We start from the raw sequence: 23,702 nt of genomic DNA, 5'->3' as shown, positions 1-23,702 counted from the left end.
TTTTTTCTTTGTTCTGTAGGTTCAGTGTTTTGACTATGATGTGATGTGAAGAATTTCTTTTCTGGTCTAGTCTATTTGGTGTTCTGAAGACCTCTTGTATGTTTATGGACATCTCCTTCTTTAAGTTGGGAAAGTTTTCTTCTCTAATTTTCTTGAAAATATTTTCCGGACCTTTGAGCCTGATGTCTTCTTTTTCTTCTACTCCTATTATTCTTCGATTTGGTCTTTTCATGGTGTCCTTGATTTCTTGGATGTTTTGTGTTTGGAACTTTTCTGATTTTATTTTTTCTTTGAGAGACGTGTCAATTTCCGCAAGTGTATCTTCGGCTCCTGAGATTCTTCCATCTCTTGTATTCTGTTGGTGATACTTACCTTTATAGTTCCTGATCTTTTCTCTATGTTCTCCAGCTCCTGGTTTTTCTCTATTTGTGTTTTCTTTATTGATTCTAATTCTGTTTTCATGTCTTGCACCATTTCCTTCATCTGTTTGAATGTGGAGTCCTGCTTTTCAATGACAGCTTCTATTTTTTTGTCTGTTCCCTCTCTATGTATCACTAATTGTGCCTCTACTTCTTTGGCTATAATTGCCTGTATTTCTATGAGAGCTTTGTTTATTTCTTCTTTATTTGCCTTCATTTGTGTGGACATTTCTTTGAGAGCTTTGTTCATTTCTTCTTTGTTTGCCTCAATTTTCGTGGTCATTTCTCTGAGAGCTCAATTTGTTTCCTCTTGGTTTGTCTCGATTTCTTTGGCTATTTCTCTGAGGGCTTTGTTCATTTCATCTTTATGGGCCTCTAATAGCTGGAGAAACATAGTTTTGAGGTCATTTTCTTGTATATCTAGTGAATTGAAGTGTCCATTGTTTTGTGGGGTTGCTGATGAGGTCATTATGTCCTGATTTTTGTTGGGAGTGTTCTTACGTCTGCCTCTAGCCATCTGGTTATTTATAACCCTCACTGTTTGTTCCTCGAGTTTGTAGTTCGGGCTATGATCGTCTCTTTCTGTTTTCTGGACTGTTTTTTCAGGAAGATAAGAGAGGTTCACTGGTTTGGGAGTGTGCACTGTGGTTTCAGTTTTGTCTAAGTAAGGAATGTGATGCTGGCGCTATTCTTGTGCGCTTTTAGCGGGCGCGGTGTGCATGCGCGGATTCTCTGACTGTTGCAGTGGCCTGCAAGCCACTATTACTCAGTTCTGACTGAGATCCAGGGATTGTTTGCCTGGATTACACTGGTGGACCTGCAAGGCAGAGGCTTTAATGTTGGGGTCGCTATCCCAAGAATCCCTATGATGCCCACACTAGGGGTGTGCATGGCAGGGATCTCGTCTGGTTGCTTCTGTGGAGAGGCCCTGGGTCTGGGGCAAACTCTTCCCTAGAAGGCTTACTCACTCTCTTGCAGGACCAGTTGGAATGCACAGGGGTTCCCCTTGCTCTCTACTCTCTGATTTGGTCCTGCTGCGGGAAATGCCTGGGTAGGCTAACAGTCAGCTCTGTGACACTGTGGCCACAGGACTCGGTGTCCACCTTTCCTGTGTGCTGCCTCTCTGTCCTTTCCCTCTACCAGGAGGGGTTATGTTGACTGGTCCCAGGGTAGCTTGGAAAAGAGTTAGGATTGAGTGTTCTCAATCCCAGATCCCGGGCCCAGATCTCTCTGCCAGAAGCAGCCTGGCGGTAGAACCTATGTTTGCTAATCCCGAGAGAGTACTAGGTATGGTTGAGTGTCCTCAGATCCAGAGCTTGGATTTCTCTGCCAGGGGCTGCTGGGTGAGCTGAAGAGGGGGTGCTGTGTCCTGTGGCAGGCTGCCTCTCTCTCCTTCCCCTCTGACCTTCCTCTCTGCTAGGGCAAGCTTATGGCAGTGCTCTCAGGGGAGTGCCAGAAGGGGTTGGGACTTCTCAGTCCTGATCCTGAGCCAGGGTTTCTCTGCCAGGGGCTCAGGGGCGGGGGGTGGCGCCGGTGATAGGACTTGTTGCTAGACCTTATTGCGCTGGACCCAGGAGAGTCTCAGGACATGTTGAATGACCACAGTCCCAGATCCCGAGCTGAAGTTTGTTCACTAGGAGCAGCTGGCAGCACTGGGGTCCCTGCACTATGAAGCCGCTGTGTGCCTCCTTATCCTTCTGCCCTGCTTCGGCAGGGTTATGGTGGCATTTGGGGGAGTGTCCGAAAGGATTGGGTTTTCTCAGCCCCAATCTCGGGTTGGGGTACAATGTGGTCTGTGGCAGATTCTGCTGGACGCCTCCTGCCTCCTCCGAAGAGGGAGTAAGGATTTTGAGCTGGGCGCACAGCTTTCTGCGCAGAGTGGGAGCTCAGTTGTGATGGCGGCGGGTACCGGCGGTCAGCGAGACCTTCCAGGGAAAGACTGGGTGACCCGTGATGTGATCAGACTCGCAACTTTCCTTCCTCATGGGGTTTTCTTGCGACTGGGACTGTCAGTCTCTGGCACCCTTGTGCCCACCAATCAGCCTGGGAAAGTGATCGGGATACGCTGGGGTGTGGCTCCAGCCTGGAGACGCAATGCCCGTGTTACCAGGGATCTCTTCTGGGTTCTGGCTGAGCGGCCCAAGAGTGGACCCAACCGATTCCCACGCTGTGAGGGCCTATAGGGAGAGATTTTATGAACTGAATACATGCAAAGGTGTCTAATTTATTTACTATGCACACAGCTATATTTATTTCTGGATCTCACGATCCTGTTGATGTTAAGCTAAACACAAACTCATGTAAATATATGGCTTTAACCCAGCAGTGTATTGAATCCACCCTTTGCCTCCTTCTCTGGTCACTTAGAAATATAATTTCCTATTCATGGATTTACTCATTCAACTTCACTAAGAAAATTAAAATTCCATAATTGCTCAAATTATGGAATAAAAGGGTCACATTGAATGGTTAACATAGAGGACTTTTGTTGACAATGAATAACTTCCTTTTTGGATTGTTTACTGCTAGCATGCTGAAATGGTTGATGGGGGTATTCTTGAATCCTGACACTTTGTAATGCACTTTAGTTAATGTATATTGAGCACTAAATTTAAGTTTTAAGATTCATATTATTTTAAAATAACTAAACAGTCTCAGATAGCTGTTTTAATTTAGTTTTCTTGGCTGTTGTTTTATATAAACTTCTAGTACATTTGAACAAACTTGATGAAAACAAAATATCTGCTTTCTACCTGATCGTACTTGAGAGGTTTTTATACTTTCTCTCCTGGTGCCATGTTTACTGTGGGTTTTAATAATTGTTTATCTTAAAAAATTCATTTCTAGCTCCAGCTACCTGATAGGCTTTGTAATGAAAGAAAACTTTGACAAGTGCTTAGTTTGGGTTAGCAAAATTGATGTTTTTGTTGTCTCTTCATTATAGTAATTTGCTTTATCATGTAGTTGACTTTTATATAGTGAAGCACCTGCTCACTCCTGAGATGTCATTATAATGGTTTGTAAATATGTTTAAAGGCTGACATGTTTATTTAGTTCACATCTTCAGTGATTATATATGTATATTCTAAGGGGGTATTGTCTGTAATTTTCTTTCATTGATGCTTTGTCTAGCTTTGGTCTCAAGAAGTGTTGACATCATAGAATAAGCTAAAAAGTGTTTCCCAGTATTATTTGTGATCATAAGAAAAAAAGTTAAGAAAATATAAGTCTGGCTAGCTTTGTTTGCCATCAGCAAAACAGTGGAAGAGCTGAGCAAAGTGGTACATGTCTATAATCCCACCACTGAGAATTCGAAGAGTGGTCTGGGCTAAAGAGAGGCCCTATCTCAAGTTACAAGGAAAGAAATAAATCACAATAAAAACAGCACAAATGTTCCTTAACTGGGGATAAATAGTGTGCCAAGTGCTTATGATACAATATGAATGCAAAATAGAAAAGGTTCTATAACCAAAAAGGCAAAAATACAAATGGACCTGGAGTGTAAATATCTTAGTAAAAAAGACCAAAAGCAATGATTATATTCGTGAGGGACTGGTTAAGGCTGTCATCACAAAGGAAAAATTATATATACAAAAAAGTTTGTTGTTTTTAAGTTCTACAATATGAAAGAATAATTGATCCTTCAAGAGCTTGAAAAAAATTAATAAAGGATGGTCATGGGAGTGGTAATATTAATACACCTTCGACCAAATTTGGAAGGTTATATGATAAAATGTTTATTTATTGGCACTTATAAATTATACATTAATTGGAGAAAAGAGGAAATAATTGGTGATACAAATACATTTAAACCATCTACCTTAGATCCAGAAAGAGTTTGATTTATTTCTTATGAAGTTGAAATGAGAACCTAGAGATGACCTCAGGGGAAATGTCCCCAGAGAGTCAATGTCTCCATAGTGTCCAGATAGCTTTGTGCACTGCCCTTTGAAGTTAACCCTGGTGATCCACTTTAGAAGAGCCTGATGGCAAGCCGACCATGGTTGGTCATCACTGTCATCTGAGATGTTGATATTTTCCCATACACACTATATTTTTTTCTGAGCTGAATATTTTCTAGGAATCATCCACCATGGTGGAAAAAAGCAACCAAGGTAAAATGGTATTGAGTAACCTCAGAGAAGTGGCCAGTTAGCAAGCAGTTCTGTGTATCTTCCTCCGCTTGTACTTTACAGACACATATGTGTGGACACTCTACAAGAGAGGCAAAGTTAATAATCTATTTTACAAGTAAGGAAGAAGTAAGAGAAACTTCTAAGGACACAGGGAATGCACAGTAAACTCACGCTGGCATGTATAAGTGTCTTTTTTTCTTTGTCTGTGTTTTGCTGCTTTAGAAAGCTCAGCTCACTTTTATTATCCCCTGCCCTGGAGCCCCTCTGAGGATCCCCGTGCATTACTCTATGGGAGGACTTCTCATTGCAAACACACTGCTCAGAACTGATGGTCACTCTTGTTCAAGGAGCAAGGTAAGATTTTGAAGTCACCCTCTGCTTTTAGTTTACAGTACAGCTCACACAAAAGTAGCATTAGAAAAGCCACTGTGAGTCATTTCATCAGAGTTCAAGGATTTGAGCCATTTTCTAAAGCACAGAGTTAAATCTGGCTTGCAAATATAAAAATTTTGTCATTGGAGAGCTGAATGGTGGTTATGAACTATCAATGTTCTGGTTTGTAAGAATCCTAGAGCAAATCGTAGAGATGAGGTGCTGGCTGGTCAGGTATTAATTTGATTTTGTTATCTGTTGGTCTCTCATTGGAAATTTAGAAAGTACACTAAAATGGGCATTCTTTAAACTAAGGAAAGGATTATAACTTAATGAGAAAAAGAGCTAATCTTCATTTTAGTGATCCCCACTCAAATCGTATGATCTCATTAAAACAACAGCTTTTTAGTAAGGATAAAACTACTCCAATTTGGGATCATCACTCTTTGAACTAGTTGTGGAAAAGTAGAATATCAGTTAATTTCATAAACAACAAATGGTAAATGAAATATGTTTTATTCACATATAATTACCTTTTACATACGCATGCACTCTCACACATGCTTCTTAATCAGGAGCTTGCAGGATCTATAGCAGCCAGCATGTACTAAGGCGGTCCTGTGTGTTAAGGTTTGCATAAAGACTTACTAGCTGGGTTTGTCAGGTGAGCTGCTGTCAGGGTTAGAGAAGCCTAAGAAGGAGATACAGTTGGTAGAAGACGGATACACCTCTAAGGGCTTAAGATTGGAGTAAAATGATTTTAAAGTATTGTGTTTTTGTCAGAAAAGAATCAAACAAAAACTTCAAGCAGATTTTTTTTTTCACTGAAAAGAAGTCATGAATCCCAGTATAGCTCACACCGTAAAAATTTTTCAACTCTCATGTTTGTGATTCAGCCAAGTTAGCGCAACTCTAAGCAACAGGAGGAAAATGGTCTCAGGATGGAATAAAGATATGCAAGGAAGTGTTAAACGAAAGAGCGGCTCATGCGTATTACATAGGACAATCAATCTGATGAGCAGAACACGAGTGACTGGGGTTCACCAAAAGACTTGCTGGAATGACTATTTAAAAAAAAAAATGGAGAATAAGGTTTCCAGACTGCAACACTCATGCACGCCTGATGCCGTACATGTTGCCACAAAGGGTGAATAAACTGTAATTAATAAAAATAAAAAAGAAGTTAAAAAAATAAAATAAAAAGAAGAGCAGAGTTCAATTCTAATACCTGGCTATAATGATGATAACATGATTATTATGATGGTGGTGATGATGATGATGATGGCATAGCCAGCCATCATGCAACTAGGCCAGACATCAGTGTTTTGTGCACTTAGAAAATAGATTTTCTCATTTAATTTAGACCACAATACCTCAACACTGGATACATTATCTTGTGTCTGGCTTAGAGTTGGGCCATGGGCAGTGATTCGTAGGCTGCAAATGTAAGGCTGACATGCAATTCTCCTCAGATCCAAAGTTCTCTAACCAGTGATGCCGGGAATCCTGAGCTCCTTCGTTATAATTATCTCTGCATCCATGGAAGCGTCCCCCTCCCTTGTTCCAGTCAGTTCACTAGAGCTGTTATGCATGTGTTCACTGGGAAAAGCCCTAAAACTGAAATGAACCAGCAAAGACAATGGCTGATTATGAATAGCGACTTGATTTAAACATGGGTTACATCATTGAACTTGATAACCATTTAGTCTGGGACCAAAATTTGGCCTGCAGATTAGTTCTATCAACACGAATATAAATCTTAGCCTCTGGTGTCCTGAAATCTAAGAGAAAGCAGCCATTGTTCAAATTTGATCAGAAATATGGGAGTCCATGTAGAAGAGTCTAGAGAACAGTCCCTGACACATTTCACATGGAAATACGTAAACTCATAGGGATGGGAAAAGAACTGGCTGGTTTACAACCTTCAGGAATGTTATGTCGAGTAATTCATTAAATTTCTAAAGTATCAGCTCACAAATACGTAAGACTAAACTGAAGTGATAACCTCTAAGAATGCTTCATTCAATTGGCAGAGTTCTTTAGGCAAAAATTTCTTAAGCTTATGCTTTAGGTGTAGAGAATCATTTTGTTGGCAGTGTGTGTGTATTTACATAAGAGTGGTTTGTGTTTGTGTGCCTCATGCCTCAGTCAGAAAGCGGAGGGCAGTGGGCATCTCTCGAGAGTGAGTTCTCTTCTTTCATACTATAAGATCTGAGTGTTGAATTCAGGCCATTAGGATTTGTGGCAAGTACTTTCAATATACTGAGTCATATCAGTGGCCCTAGTTATAAAAAAAAAAATAGAAACACACATTCTTACTATAATGATACAATCCCCGCATTTGGTATGAAGACACATCATTTGCTTGGCAATCTCCTCTATACTTAATAGGCTCTTCTTCCTTCTCTTCAATTCAGGGCATCTCCTGATTCCCAGATAACACTGATGGAGAACAGTACAGAGGTGACAGAGTTCATCCTCCTAGGTCTAACCAATGCCCCAGAATTGCAGGCCCCCCTTTTTATCATGTTCACTCTCATCTACTTTGTGAACATGGCTGGGAACTTGGGGATGCTCGTGCTGATTCTCTGGGACCCTCGACTCCACTCTCCCATGTACGTTTTTCTTGGTAACCTGTCTCTGGTGGACATCTTTTACTCCTCGGCCGTCACTCCCACCGTTGTTGCTGGACTTGTTTCTGAAAACCAAGCCATTTCCTACAATGCTTGTGCTGCTCAGATGTTCTTATTTGTAGTCTTTGCTACTGCAGAAAATTTTCTCCTGGCGGCAATGGCCTTTGACCGCTATGCAGCAGTGTGCAAGCCCTTGCACTATACCACCACCATGACGCCGACCACGTGTGCATGTCTCACCGTGGCCTGCTATGCCGGTGGTTTCCTGAATTCCTCCATCCACACTGGGGACACATTCCGACTCTACTTCTGTGGGTCCAATGTGGTCCATCACTTTTTCTGCGATGTTCCGGCAGTCATGGTTCTCTCCTGCTCTGACAGACATGTCAGTGAGATGGTCCTTCTTTATGGAGCAAGCTTTGTTATCTGTTCTGCGCTCGTCATCATTTTGGTATCCTATGTTTTCATCTTCATCACCATCTTCAAGATGCGCTCAGCCGCAGGGTACCAGAAAGCTATGTCCACCTGTGTTTCTCACTTCACTGCTGTCTCCATTTTCTATGGGACTCTTATTTTCATGTACTTGCAACCCAGCTCCAGCCACTCCATGGACACTGACAAAATTGTGTCTGTGTTCTACACCATGGTCATCCCCATGCTGAACCCTGTGGTCTACAGCCTGAGAAACAAAGAGGTGAAAAGTGCATTCAAGAAAGTTGTGGAGAAGACAAAATATTCCCTAGGGTTTTGAGTTTAGCCTTGTGTAATCTACTGCAGTGAAGCGTCATGCCTGTCATAACATTTCAGATCCATGTTGATGGTAATTACAAGAATCAATACTCTTCTTTTATCCATTTTTTTTTAAAGAAAAGGTACACAATGATGTAAATGCAATGTCTGTTTTAGAATGGCTAATGGGAAGTTTCACATGTGTTGGTCATGTTTTTCTAAACATTCATGGATCAGACTGTTTATTCACCATTTCTAAAAGCATTTTCTACATGCCACTAGTAACGTATATGTAAAACGAGAAGCAATAGAAAGCCCATAAGAAGAAATGTCTGCTTGTGACACACTTGGGCACCCACATGATGTGGGTTACATGATGTTTGAACATATTCAGACATCAATGGAACACTGCTCTTTGGCTGTTGTGTTTTTGTTTTTGGCTTTTTTTTTTTTGCATCTTTGTGTGGAGTGTATGCTTGTATATATGCATGTTTTCGTATGTGTGGGCATGTGTGTGGATACTGGTACGTCTCTTGAGGCCAGAGGCAGAGCTTCTTTCTCAATGGTTCTCCACATTATTCACTGTGGTAGGCAGGTGAACACAGATGTGACAGAACAGCTGGCATTGCTAGCAACTGGTCTCTGAGATCCCACCATCATATTCTGAGTGCTGGTATTACAAATGTGCTCCTGTGGTCTCCATGCTGGCATTACAGGTTGATCCCTATGCTGTTCTGGCATTATGAAAATTCCAACTTGGTCCTCATTCTTGCATGGCAAGTGCTTCACCCTCTTATCCATCTTCCAGGTTGCATTGCTAGTATCCAATAAAAATAAGTTGAGATAGTTCATTGGGGTATTAGAATATAAATTATGGTTGTTTTTCTTTAGCTAAATAACTATTCTATCCTCTAACGGATGCAGGTCTAAACACATGTGTCCATCTTCTTGTATTTTATGGAGAGATAGAGATTGAAAGTATTTTATGCAAATTTAGCTGTAAAAAGGGTATCTGAAAAGAATTAATACTCTTTTCTTGATGAAGCTAACTTGTAGAAATTTGTTACATGATACATTTCAAAGGGAAAATTGTGCAAAGTATAATGAAAGTGAAGTGAAAACAAAGGAACTACCCATTTCTTGTATGTGACTACCCACATGTGCACTGCTTTAAAAGTGCCCTGCCACATTCTGAGTGCTCAGTGATGCCCGTTTATCCCTAATGTAGTTGCACCAATTCTTGTCACTCACATAGTCTGTCCCTTCACTCCTCTCACACTGATGTCCTCGATGTTCTCAGCTGAAAGCATGTCTCTACCTCAGGGCGTTTGAGCTTGCTGCTCCCGTGGATGGAACTTTCCTTCAGTACATTCAGGCCTCTGCTTAAAGAGATACTAACCACCTCGGGAGCCTTCCATGATGCTCATATGAGACTGTCACTTTCCTTTCTATTCACGCTGTCCCTCCACTCTGCCTTGTCTTCACAGTGGTCATCAGCACCTCACCTGGAATCTAAATATAAGTGAGAGCATTCCCTTGATCTATTTTAATCACATGTGCCCGCTTCTTACCCATGCCTGGCACTATTAATGTGGCCAAGAACCGGAGACTAGATAGGTCACAGGTCTAGGAAGAAAGGATTATTGTTCTGCTAAAGACCATAGCAATAAAATGTCTCTTAGTGATATATTGCTATATCCATAGGTCACTACCTTGCTTGGCCCTCATCAGAACAGCTTCTTCTTTAAGTTGATGGGAACTCACAGAAATCCACACTGGACAATGCACAGAGTTCGAGAGACTTTGAGGCACTTAGTCCTAAGTTGTATATCATTATCAAAACCTTTCCCTCAAGGCTCAAAGAACTATGCAGAAGATGAGGAAGAAAGATTGTAATAGTCAAAGTAATGGGTGACTTTCAGTCACAATGGAACCGATGTACATATAAACTGACTGGTAGCCTGCAGAAGGACTGTACATGTTCAAGCCAGATGAGGTCACCGCAGTGAGAGGGGAAGTAGACACAGGCTCCTAGCCTATCCTTAACCAAGAAGCTATCTGCAATTGATACCCACTGGTAAAGAAAACATCCATTCTCTTCAATAGAATCTCACTGGATACATATCACATATCAAGGCATTCCCGATATCCATAGGAGTTTGTCAAGGCAAAACAAACTCAATGGTATTTTTGTCTCATTTTTGTTTGGGTATTTTTTTTCTTATTGGTCGTTTGATTTTTTTGTTTGTTTGTTTTTTGTTTTTCGAGACTGGGTTTCTCTGTGTAGCCTTGACTATCCTGGCCTCGAATTGTAGACCAGGTTGACCTTGAACTCACAGAGATCTGCCTGCCTCTGCCTCCCAGAATGCTAGGATTTCAGGCATGCACTTGGCTTGATTGTATATTTTTATTTCTGTTTTTGTGCTTATGTTTCTTTGTTGTCTTGTGTGTTTGTATTGAGAGAGAGAGAGAGAGAGAGAGAGAAAGAACATAAAGTTAGGTAGGGAGAATCTGAAAGGAATTGGGGTGGGAGAAAACATGATCAAATATATTGTCTGGATTTTTTTCAATAAAAACAGTGAAATAAAGTTATAGTGTTTTTTGACATGTTTGCATGGAGATTTGTTTGTGGGATATGTGGTTTCTGTTTCTGTTTGACATTTATGCTCTCTGCATATGGATACTCAACTCTGATAGCACAGTTCATTGAAAATACATTTTGTCTCAGTTTGTGACACTATTGGAGAATATCAAAGACACCAACAGAAATTTATAGTCAACAGAAATTTCTTGGCTCATAGTTCTGGAAGCTGGAAAATTGAAGATTAAAAGCCAGAGTCTGGGGAGGGTCTTTATGCTGAATCATTTGTGACTGAAAGGCAAAGAGAGGATAAGAAAATTCCAATGACTTGAACCATTTGAGCTTATAATATTTATTATCCCTTCAAATATTTCTTTTATTCATTTCATTTATTTTTTGCTTTGTGCTTTTAAATTGATATTTTCAAATATTCCATCTTTAAGAGCATGGAGTCTTTCTTGTGCTTCTACTGTCTACATTCTCCATTACATTTTTGTCTATTGTGTTTCAGCTCCATGATTTGGTTGATTTAAATTTTTTATTTTAATATGTCTCTTGAATTTTTCATTTTAGATAAATTATTGTATTTCTACTTTATTTGAAGTTTTACTATTTTCCAAATGTTCATAGAGCTTCCTTAAGCAAATATTTTGAATTTCTTGCCAAGCATCTCATACTCTCCTTATAAGTGACTGCTACTTTATTTTGGCTATCTGTTGATGGCTTCCTTCTTTGATTGTCCTTGAATTTGAGGTCATGTTTTGCTATCTGTAGATTTGGAAAAGTAGATACTTTCTTCAATTTTTATAAAATGGAGCAAGTCTATCTGGGGATCTGAACAGGCAGGTGTAGATTCTGTCCCTCAGGGCCCACAGGGACTACTGCAGCACACTGGTGCTCCCATATGCTGGAATTGATGGTGTAATGGGGGCAATCTCTATGGCCACCTAGGATATTGCCATGCAGGGGCACACCCAAAGCTTGGAAGCTTTAGGTCACCGAGACTTGCCTGCTGCTAATCTTTCCTCAGGAACAAAGATTATAGTCGCCTTCCTCCTGCCATAGGTGGAAAGGGGTGAGAGGATGGGATGTCTCTCCCTCATCCATGTAACACACGGCAGATAAGTGGCAGGGCTGGCTCACCCCCGATCATGCCTTCAGGGCTCTACTGTGCTGCACAGGAGAGGTACAGGGCCCACTCTCCTAAGTGCTGCAGCTGGGGAAGGGCAGGATCAACTCTCCTGCTTTTATCACCCAGGGTCAGCTCTCTTACCAGGTGGGGAGGTGGGATAGGGGATGAGGGTACCTCTCCCTTGTCCATGCCACTGCTCAAGAGACTAGTGTCAGAGGCAGCTCTCCCACACTCATATCCTCGGGGCCAGCCCACCCATAACTCCAGCAGTGTGCTGGCCCACTCTCCTGGGTACTGCAACTGATTAGGGCAGGGTTACCTCTCCTGTTCTCATGCCCCCCCCACCAGGGTCAACCCACCCAAAGAGGCCTAGATAAGAGTGAGTTCTGCACACCCCTCAGATCTTGACATGTCCCCAGGTGACAGCCCAGATCAGGGACATTTGCCTGGCCTTTGGTGGTGACAGACCCTGCTGCTATAGGGCCATGGACCCAGACATGGCCTTTGGTGGCAGCACAAGCCAGGAACCCACCATGGCTCCAGGTGGCACCACCAGCTACTCACATCAGACTGTTCCTCACTACCCTTGAGCTTCCAGATCTGCCTCTCTTCATTGTGCCTACATCTTTCTGTTTCTCTTTCTGTTTCATTTCTCTATCACTTACCTGTTCCTCTTGTTGGCACTCAGGGTCTCTGAGTGTCTAGGGTCATCTCAGGAGTGGTATCAGGAGAGCTATGCCCCACTCGTTAATTATGGCGCCTGGCAGGGTCATCTTGTGCATGGTCTGATCCACTACCCAGGCCTGTGTGAGAGTGGGAGAGCCAGTGAGATGGCCAGCTCAGATGGGTGTAAGGTGAAATCTCAGAGTTGTTTTGATTGCATTTCCCTAATGGCTAATGAGGTTGAGCATTTTTTAAATGCTTCTCTGCCATTTGATATTCCTCTAAAGAGAGTTCTCTGTTTAGCTCTGTTCCCCATTTTTTAAGTGGATTACTTGGTTTGTTGCTTTTCAGCTTCTTTAGTTCTTTATATATACTGGATATGAGTCCTCTGTCAGATAAAGGGTTGGTGAAGATTCTTTCCCAATCTGTAGGCAGTTGCTTTGTTTTGATGACGGTGTCCTTTGCTTTACAGAAGCTTTTGAGTTTCATGAGGTCCCATTTATTGATTGTTGCTCTTAGAGCCTGTGCTGTTGGTGTTCTGTTCAGGAAGTTTTCTCCTGTGCCAATGAGTTCTAGGGTATTCCCCACTTTCTTTTTCTAGCCGATTTAATGTGTCTGGTTTTATGTTGAGGTCTTTGATCCACTTGAATTTCAGTATTGTGCAGGGTGATAAGTATGGATCTATTTTCATTTTTCTACATGTAGACATCCAGTTGGACCAGCACCATTTGTTGAAGATGCTATCTTTTTTCCATTGTATGGTTTTGGCATCTTTGTCAAAGATCAGGTGTCCATAAGGGTTTGGGTTTATTTCTGGGTCCTCTGTTCGGTTCCATTGATCCACCATTCTGTTTCTATGCCAATACCATGCAGTTTTTATAACTGTTGCTCTATAGTACAGCTTGAGATCAGGGATGGAGATACCTCCAGAAGATCTTTTATTGTAGAGGATTATTTTAGCAATTCTGGGTTTCTTGTTATTCCATATGAAGTTGAGAATTTTTCTTTCCAGGTCTGTAAAGAATTGTGTTGGCAATTTGATGGGAATTGCATTAAATCTGTAGATTGCTTTTGGTAAGATGGCCATTTTTACTATGTTAATCCTGCCAAGCCAGGAGCATGGGAGATCTTTCCATCTTCTCATATCTTCTACTAATTCTTTCTTCAGAGACTTGAAATTTTTTTCATACAAGTCTTTGACTTGCTTGGTTAGGGTTACACCAAGGTACTTTATGTCATTTGTGGCTATTGTGAAGGGTGTTGTTTCCCTAATTTCTTTCTCAGCCATTTTCTCTTTTGTATACAGGAGTGCTACTGATTTTTTGAGTTAATTTTGTATAAAGCCACTTTGCTGAAGGTGTTTATCAGCTGTAAGAGTTCCCTGGTAAGAGTTTTTGGGGTCACTCAGGTATGCTCTCATATCATCTGCAAATAGTGATAATTTGACTTCTTCCTTTCCAATCTGTATCCCCTTGATCTCCTTCAACTGTCTTATTGCTCTAGCAAAGACCTCCAGCACTATGTTGAAGAGATATGGAGAGAGTGGGCAGCCTTGTCTTGTCCCTGATTTCAGTGGTATTGCTTTAAGTTTCTCTCCGTTCAGTTTGATGTTGGCTATAGGCTTGCTGTATATCGCCTTTACTATGTTTAGATATGTGCCTTGTATCCCTGATCTCTCCAATACTTTAAACATGAATGGATGTTGGATTTTGTCAAATGCTTGTTCAGCATCTAGGGAGATTATCATGTGCTTTTTTTTTTCTTTAAGTTTGTTAATATGGTGGATCACATTGATGGATTTCCGTATATTGAACCACCCCTGCATACCTGGGATGAAGCCTACTTGGTCATAGTGGATAATATCTTTGATGTGTTCTTGGATTTGGTTTGCAAGTATTTGTTAAGTGTTTTTGCATCAATGTTCATAAGGGAGATTGGCCTGAAATTCTCTTTCTTAGTTGAGTCTTTGTGAGATTTAGGTACCAAGGTGACTGTGGCTTCATAGAATGAGTTTGGTAATATTTCTTCTGTTTCTATTTTGTGGAATAGTTTGAAGAGAATTGGAGTTAGCTCTTCTTTGAAGGTCTGGTAGAATTCTGCGCTGAAGCCATCTGGTCCTGGGGGTTTTTTTTGCATGGGAGATTTTTGATGAACGCTTCTATTTTTTGGGGGGGATATAGGACTATTTAGTTGATTTATCTGGTCCTGATTCAGCTTTGGTAAGTAAAATCGATCAAGAAAATTGTCCATTTCAGTTAGATTTTCAAATTTTGTGGCATATAGACTTTTGAAGTAAGTGCTAATGCTTGTTTTCCTCAGTGTCTATAGTTATGTCCCCCTTTTCATTTCTGATTTTGTTGATTTGGGTGGTGTCTCTCTGCCTTTTAGTTAGCTTGGCTTAGGGTTTGTCGATCTTGTTGATTTTCTCAAAGAATCAGCTCTTGGGTTCATTGATTCTTTGACTTGTTTTATTTGTTTCTAATTGATTGATTTCAGCCCTGAGTTTGATTATTTCCAGCCGTCTACTCCTTTTCGGTGTGTCTGCTTCTTCTTTTTCTAGGGTTTTTAAGTGAGCCATTAAGTTGCTTGAATGAGCTATCTCGAATTTCTTCTTGAAGGCACTTAGTGCTGTGAACTTTCCTCTTAGCACTGCTTTCATTGTGTCCCACAAGTTTGGGTATGTTGTGTCTTCATTTTCATTGAGTTCTAGAAAGGCTTTAATTTCTTTCTTTATTTCTTCCCTGACCCAGCTGTCATTCAGTAACAAGTTGTTCAGTTTCCATGTGTATGTAGGCTTTTTGCTATTTCTGTTGTTGTTGAGGTCCAGCTTTATTCCATGGTGATCAGACAGGATACAAGGGATTATTTCAATCTTCTTGTATCTGTTGAGGCTTGCTTTGTGACCAACTAAATGGTCTATTTTGGAGAAGGTTCCATGAGGTGCTGAGAAGAAGGTAAATTCTTTTGTGTTTGGGTGTAAATTTCTGTAAATGTCTATTAGGTCCATTTGATTCATGACCTCTGTTAGAGACATTGTTTCTTTGTTTAATTTCTGTTTTGTTGACCTGTCCTTTGTTGAGAGTGGGGTGTTGAAGTCTCCCACTATTAATGTGTGGGGATCTATATGTGGTTTAAATTTTATCAATGTTTCTTTAAGAAATGTGGGTGCTGTTGTGTTTGGGGCATAGATGTTCACGATTGTGATGTCTTTCTGGTGGAATTTTCCCTTGATGAGTATGAAGTGTCCTTCCCCATCTCTTTTTATTAATTTTGGTTGAAAGTCTATTTTGTCAGATATTAGAATGGCTACTCCTGCTTGCTTCTTGGGTCCATTTGCTTGGAAAGTCGTCTTCCAACTCTTTACTCTCAGGTAATGCCTTTGGTGTGTTTCTTATATGCAACAGATTGCTGGGTTTTGTTTATGTATCCATTCTGTTAATCTGTGTCTTTTTACTGGAGAGTTGAGTCTATTGATGTTGAGAGAGATTAATGACCAGTGGCTGTTATATCCTTTGATTTTGATGTTGGGTGTGGTCATAAGGTTGTGTGCTTGGTTGCTTTTTCTTTTACTGTAGTAGGGTTATTTCCTGTGTTTTCTTGCAAGAAGCTAATTTTCTTGGGTTGTATTTTCCCTTCCAGTGTCTTCTGTAATGCTGGATTTGTGTGTAGGTATTGTTGAAATTTGCTTTTGTCATTGAATATCTTGTTTTCTCCATCTATGAGGACTGAGGGTTTTGCAGGGTATAGTAGCCTGGGCTGACATCTGTGTTTTTTTTAGGGTCTGCATGATATCCGTCCAGGCCCTTCTGGCTTTCATAGTCTCTGTTGAGAAGTCAGGTGTGATTCTAATGGGTTTGCCATTATATGTTACTTGGTCTTTTTCCCTTGCAACTTTTAGTATTTTTTCTTTGTTCTGTATACTTACTGTTGTGATTATTATGTGGCGGGAGGATTTTCTTTTCTGGTCAAATTCTGTAGGCCTCATGTATTCTTATTGGCCTCTCCTTTAACTTGGGGAAATTTTCTTCAATGATTTTGTTGAAAATATTTTCTGGGCCTTGGAGAAGGGAGTCTTCTTTTTCCTCTATACCTATTATTCTTAGGTTTTGTATTTTCATATTGTCTTGGATTTCTTGGACGGTCTGTGTCAAGAATTTTTTGGATTTAACATTTTCTTTGACAGATATATCGATTTCTTCCATTGTATCTTCTACACCTGAGATTCTTTCTTCCATCTCTTGTAGTCTATTGGTTATGCTAACCTCTGTAGTTCCTGTTCTCTTTCCTAAGTTCTTTCTCTCTGCAATTTCCTCCATTTGTGTGTACTTTAATTTTTCCAATTCTATCTTCAGATACTGAGCCATTTTGTTGATTTCCTTCACCTGTCTGACTGTATTTTCCTGTTTTTTCATCACTTCTTTTAGCTGTTTGTTTGAACCAACCTGTGTTTCTTTTATTTCATTCAGTGCTTTAAGCATTTCCTTTTAAAGGCCACAAACTGTTTGGCTGCAACTTCCTCTATTTCTTTATGGATGGCAACATTCTGAGTTTATCTTCCTCTATGTCTTTACGTATCTTATTTGTTTCCTCTGTTATCATCTTCATGAGCATAGTTGTTAGGTCATCTTCTTGTATCTCAGTTATGCTGGGGTGTCCAGGGCTACTTGCTTCTGGGTAACTGAGTTCTGGAGATGTCATATTGCTCTGTCTTTTGTTGCTTGAGCTTTTACTCTGGCCTCTACCCACTGGGCTATCTTAGGTGTTTGGGGTTATTTTCTGGTGGTTCCTGGGGATCCTGTGGTGGAGAGAATCCCCTTGGCAGTAAGCTGGTTTTTCTTGAAGGAAGTCTTCTCAGCTTTTTATGTATAGTCCTTGGATGGATGGCATTTTTTTCAGGAGTTGCTGCTGCTCACCTCAGGGATAGAGACCTGAGTGGTAACTGTGGTCTTTGTTAGTCAAGAGGGTTCTCCTCTCACCCAGGGAAGTCCTGAAGACAGCTGCCCTGTTTCTAGGTTTCTTGCTGTAAATTTAATGATCAGCTGCTGTGACACAGTTGGACATCTGGCGCGCAGCAACTGTTTGTGCCTGTGTCTGGAGCACAGCTGAGTGATGGCGGCTGGGCCCCGCTGGTCTGCGAGACTTTTTCCAGGGAAGGACTGGGTGATTTAAGTCAGTACAGTTTCCTTCCTTCCCTGTGGATTCTCTGGAGACAGGGACTCCCAGTCTCTTTTTTGCCCTGGGGTGCACCACTCAGTCTGCGAGCTAGCTGGCGCCAGAAACTACCTGTGTCTGCCTTTCCGGCCTTTGGGAGCCTGGGCGTCTGCCTAAACTGGGAAATTTTCCCGAGACCTTTTCAGGGCAGGGGTGTCTGCTGAGTGCTCTGAGATCAGACCAGCCGTTTCCCTCCCTGTGTGTTTTCACAGGACAGTGAAACGCAGTCTCTGGTGCCCTGGGGCCCACAGTTCTATCTCAGGCGGCGAATCAGGTGCACAGGCAGGGTTCTGTGCTAGAGCCTGGGTCCCCGGCTCTCGCTCTGGGCTGGCTCCTGGGGCACCCGTGGACCCCAAGTCTTTTCCAGGGGATATCTGGGTGACCTAAGGTCAGTCCCAATCATTTCCTGCACCGTGGGATTATCTCTCGACTGAAAATTCCAGTCTCTGATAGTGTGGTGCACACGGTTCAGTCTGGGACCGTGACCAGAGACACTGGTGTGTGGTTCTGGGCTGGGGCTGGCAGCCAAGCATCTGGCGGAACTGGGATCTCTTCTGAGGTTTAGCCGGGTGAGTTAAAAGCTGATTGAATCCCCCACCGTGGGGTATCCTCTCACCTGTGAAACACAATCACCTGTGTTTTATGGCCGCAAGTTCTGATTGATGGTCACTGTGCCAATCCTGCTGTGCTGCTGGTCAGAATGAGAGTCCTCCCGGCGCCGCCATTTTGCCCTGTCCCGCATACATACGATCTTTAGTGGGGTATGATTCCTTTTGTTGATATTTTGTGTTTATATGCAGAGTGCTATTTTGCTGTTGAAAGTCACTTGCATTCTTTTCTCTAACACTTGAATTACTTAAGGTCTTAATTTTTTCATTGCTCCATTTTGACGGGATTTTCATATAGGATGAGAAATAGGAGTCACGATTCTGTTAGCTTTTGTCATTTTTCCTTTCACTCTATGTATATTTGCTGGAGAGGATTCTTGGCAATGGAATATTGTTCCTTTAGTATTGCTTAAGACAGTCTTTTCACGGGAGAAAATCAGCCCATTTTCATCAAGGTTAATATAAATACATGAAAACTTACTCTAGCCATTTCATCTTGGTGATATGTTTATTGCTCATTTTCAATGTCCTCTGTCATTTTGTTTGTTGTTGTTTATCTTTGTGGTTTGATGGTTCTCACTACTGACAAGGATTTTTTTTTCTTCCCCACTGTGTATCTACTCTTCTAATAATGAGTTTCATCCTTTTATGTATTTTCACCTATTATAATTCTGGAATAAGTATCTTTATAAAGGTTTGTCTGTTTGGTAATGATTTTCATCAGTTTTTGTTTGAAAATTTTGTGTCTTTCATTTTATTATGGTGCTGGAAAAAGTATTCTTTTGTGAAAATTCCATATTGTTTATTCCTGGCCCATGAGGTTTCTGCTAGGAAATCTTCTTTTAGTCAAATGTGAGGTTCTTTAGTGTGATTTGGTGCCATATTTCTGTACTTTGGACTTTCGATAGGTTGGCTATGGTGTTTACTGCAAAGACCTATTCTGGCAAATTTATCTGCAATTTATCAGCCTTCTTTAATCAGAAAAATAATATTCTTCACTTTTCTCAACCATCTAACATTAAGCTATTATTTCATACTGTAGAATTTCTGTATTTTCCCTTATCTGTGTGTGTAAGACCTGGAAATTTGGACTGTTTGATGATGTCCCCCAATTTTGGAGACTGTTTTTGTTTGTTTGTTTGTTTGTTTGTTTAGTTTTGATTTGCTGTGCTCTTCGCTTTCAGGGTTTTGTTTTGTTTTTTTTTTTTTTTTTTTTTTTTTTTTTTTTTTTTTTTTTTTTTTTTACAATATCTGTCCTTTCTGAATTTCTCATTCACATTATTGTTTTCTTGGAATTTCTTGTCTATGCTCCTTTTTTTTATAAACTATCATTGAGAATATTCACTTGAATTCTTTCTTTCTTTCTTTCTTTCTTTCTTTCTTTCTTTCTTTCTTTCTTTCTTTCTTTCTTTCTTTCTGTCCGAAATCAGAATTCTTTAATGTCTAACTTTTACTTCAGCCTGGCAAATAATTTTATTGGTTGGAAATGTGTGGTGTAAGTAATGAAAAATTTCTGTAATGGTGATTCCAAAGAGCAACTCTTTTTTTTAATCTAAGAATTACTTTAAACTCTTTTGTTGTTCTTCTTCTTCTTTAAATTTACTTTTTATATTAGTTACAGTTTATTCACTTTTTATCTCAGCTGTATCCCCCTCTTTCTTTCCCTCCCAATCCCATTCTCCCTCTCTCATCTCCTCCCAAGCTCCTCTAAAAGTCCACTGATAGGAGGAGGTCCTTCTCCCATTCCCTCTGACCCTAGCCTATCAGGTTTCATCAGGACTGGCTGCGTTTTCCTCCTCTGTGGCCTGACATGGCTGTTCCCCCCTCAGGAGAAGGTGGTCAAAGAGCCAGGCACTGAGTTCATGTCAGAGACAGTCCTTGTTCCCATTACTAGGGAACTCATCACTTGAATTCTTTATCAAGCACCTAATCAATATCCTTTCCTTTGGAGCTTGTGACTAGAAAGCTAATGCATTCCTTTGAAGGTATCCTGCTATCTAGCTTCTTCACATTGTTTGTGGTTCTATGCTAATATTTGCACAGCTGGTAGATCAACATTCTCTTCCAATTTTGTAAGTTGGTTTTATAAGTTTTTTTTTTTTTTTTTTCCTGAAAATATGCCTCGGGATATGAGTTTGGAAGGCTCCATCATCTTTGGTTCCATTCTCTATATTCCATTCTCTTGTAAGCTGTAAACAGTGGCTTTGGGTTCAGTATAACTGGCAGTAGAGTCACATATCTCAATGTCCAAGCATGAAGATGCTCTAGCAGCCCACGTGGGGGTGTTGTACATAACAATGTGGCTGGAGTGTGGGTCCACTAGCAGTGGTCCATGGTGAAAGGCCACATTGAGAGCATGTGTGCCCACTTTCAGTCCCAAGAACACTGTGTGTCACAGGTGATCAGCCATGGAGGAGATTTAAGATCCCTTAAATCTAGTAGTGGCATGAGTTTAGATTTGGGACTGGGACAGGATAAAGATAAATGAAAAAAAAAAATGAGAGCAAAATGAGTATCAGTCTTAAATATCATTTGCTAATGAACAAAATGATGGCATAGTTTACTCCATAAAAATGACCACATTAAAAAAAATTCAAATGTCGTGACATTTACAGCACTGTTTGGCAATGCAAAAACTAATACAATTCTTCCTAGGTACTGCAGTTACAGTATATACATGCTTTATTTCCTGAATTCAATTATGTGTTCTTACATCACAGAATCACACATATTGTGGATTAGTCTAGACTGATGATTGCAACATTGTCAGATAACAGAAAATCAAAAATTGTTTATTGAGGTTTGGTCTTAATCAACTGTGTGTGTGTGTGTGTGTGCGTGTGTGTTTGTATGTGTGTGTGTGTGCGTGTGTGTTTGTATGTGTGTGTGTGACTTAAAAAGTCACTATAAAGTTGTGTCTTTTGATCTTAGTCATCCCTGGGGGATGCAGCCTTGCCAGACCACAGAGGAAGATGCAGCCAGCCTTGAGGAGACCTGATAGGCTAGGCTCAGATAGAAGGGGAGGAGGTCCTCCCTTATCAATGGACTAAGGAAGGGGCATAGAAGGAGAATAGGGGAGGTTGGTGGGACTGGAAGGAGAAGGGGTGGAGGGCACAGCCAGGATACAAAGTGAATAAACTGTAACAAATAATAATAAATTAAAAATATTAAAAATGTTATTTCATCTAAAAAACAAAAGTTTTGTCTTCTGTCTGATAAAGAGGATGATTTTACATAGGAAGTCGGTTGGGGAGTAGAAATGGAGTAGAAATGTGGGAGAAAACACACACTAGTATTCACGAGAACCAAAGAAAACTTTGTGAGTTTGAGTTGACTCTTGCTTTGATGGTGTGGGTGTCCTTCCAGACTCCAATGTGAGGTTAAGAATCTTGCACAGAATTTGATAGGAAGACAGAGAAGTGGATAGTAGACCTCGGGACTTGCAAGCCTATGCATTATACTGTTTCAAAATATACACTAAAAAAAATCTACTGCTTCAAATCTGCCTCCAAGCCTCCAGTAAAATCCCTCTAAATAACTACCATAAGTAGAAATGTGCAAGGAAGAAAATTTCAAGCTGAGCAGGTACATCCCAATTTCCTCTACAATAAGTATTTAGAAAAAAATAAATTAAGATTATTTTAAGTAAAAAATAAAATATTGTAACAACAATTTTAGTCAATGAATGAAGGGATGGACAACTATGAGTAGATTGGTAATCTGGTTCCGGGATAATTATGAGAGACAGTTTAGCTTATAATAGAGCTGAATTGAATATTTTTAAAGTTAAAATAACTTCCAGATTTAGAAAAGGAGATATCTTAATAAAAGGGCTGTTAAGAGATGGGGAAATGGGGAATGGTGCAATTTGGAGGGAGGTAACCTTTACTAAGGTGATATTTCAGAACATAATATCTGCAAACACGTGAAAAGTGGGGAGGAAAAACATTAGGTACATTTGTCTTTCATGTAAAAAGGACTACTTTTCTGCTTGCCATCTTGGCTCTGGCTGAGGGAGGGTCAAAGTTCATTAGACCTAAAGTTTGATCAAGTTAGTTAACAGAAACTTGGTTTTGATGGATCAGTGAAGTTGAACAGTACAGTTAATTATTTATAAGGAGCAGGATGGCACAGTGATACTTATATCCGAGGACATTTTATTGCGAGTTCAACCTGTCCTTGGCATTGGGTCAAAGAGATGTATGCTGAGAAAAGAAAAAGATGGCTAGAGTTTGGTTAATAAGTATCTTTCTTCTTGTTTTCCATTGGGGATTAATTAGCATGTCAGCTCATTTTTTATGAGACAGAGAGGGTTCATGTTTGATCTTATTCTTGATAAACAGAGAGACATCTGGGAGATCAGTCTACATTAATCAGGTGGGTTGGATAGGTTCTTGTAGTAAGTTATTTCCAGAGGTCAGAGTGAAGCCAAAGTTCTTTTAACCATTATTTTTTTGCTGAGTCACAGAGCCTGGGTAAAGAGGACCATCACCAGTCCTTCAGATTGACATACATTAGAACACATTTTGGCCTTCCTTGGGAATTACTTCAGCAGACTTTCATGCATATTTATTGAAAGGGTACTTACTGCCTTCAGTATCAAAGGGTTTTACCTTTGATATAAAAGATTCTTGAATATAAATGAATGAAATGAATAGGAAAAGCCATCTTACTTGTTTTGGAGACAGGAACATGATATCATGTGATGTGACTTAACTTATACAAGGGGCCGGAAAAAGAAAAAGAAAAACCTACAAAAAGAGAAAAGCTAGAGTTTGCAAGTGACAACACCTGCTGGAGACGATGTGGAGAAATGGGAACCCTCCTCCATTGCTGATGGGAATGCAAACTTCTAAAACCACTTTGGAAATCAATCTGGCGCTTTCTCAGAAAATTAGGAATAGTGCTACCTCAAGATCCAGTTATACCACTCCTAGGCATATATCCAAAGTATGCTCAAGTACACAAGGACATTTGCTCAACCATGTTCATAGCAGCTCTATTCGTAATAATAGCCAGAACCTGGAAACAACCCAGATGTCCATCAATGGAGGAAAGGATACAGAAATTGTGGTGCGTTTACATAGTGGAACACTACTCACCTATTAAAAACATGGAAATCATGAAATTTGCAGGCAAACGGTGGGATCTAGAAAAGATCATCTTAAGTGAGGTAACCCAGAAGCAGGAATATACGAATGGTATATACTCACTTATA

The 23,702-nt window shown here is 40.4% G+C and overlaps 1 protein-coding gene across 5 annotated transcripts in view; it reads left to right on the top strand.

Annotated features, from left to right (window-relative positions):
• The window catches only part of LOC129681800 (glycine N-acyltransferase-like protein Keg1), a 69,817-nt gene that overhangs the window by 23,853 nt on the left and 22,262 nt on the right, over positions 1-23,702 (top strand). For 3 of the 5 annotated variants that reach the window (XM_055613964.1, XM_055613969.1, XM_055613963.1), the window contains exon 2: positions 4,778-4,909. The exons of the other annotated variants lie outside the window; for them this stretch is intronic. In XM_055613964.1, the coding sequence (XP_055469939.1) occupies positions 4,778-4,909 (132 nt within the window). The remainder of the gene's footprint in view (positions 1-4,777; positions 4,910-23,702) is intronic. 5 annotated transcript variants of the gene reach the window in all.

This window comes from Psammomys obesus, unplaced genomic scaffold (genome assembly GCF_907164565.1).
Source record: "Psammomys obesus unplaced genomic scaffold, mPsaObe1.curated_primary_1811, whole genome shotgun sequence".
Taxonomy (NCBI): domain Eukaryota; kingdom Metazoa; phylum Chordata; class Mammalia; order Rodentia; family Muridae; genus Psammomys; species Psammomys obesus.
The sequence above is the reverse complement of the archived record's forward strand: the minus strand, read 5'-3'. Positions and strand labels throughout refer to the sequence as shown.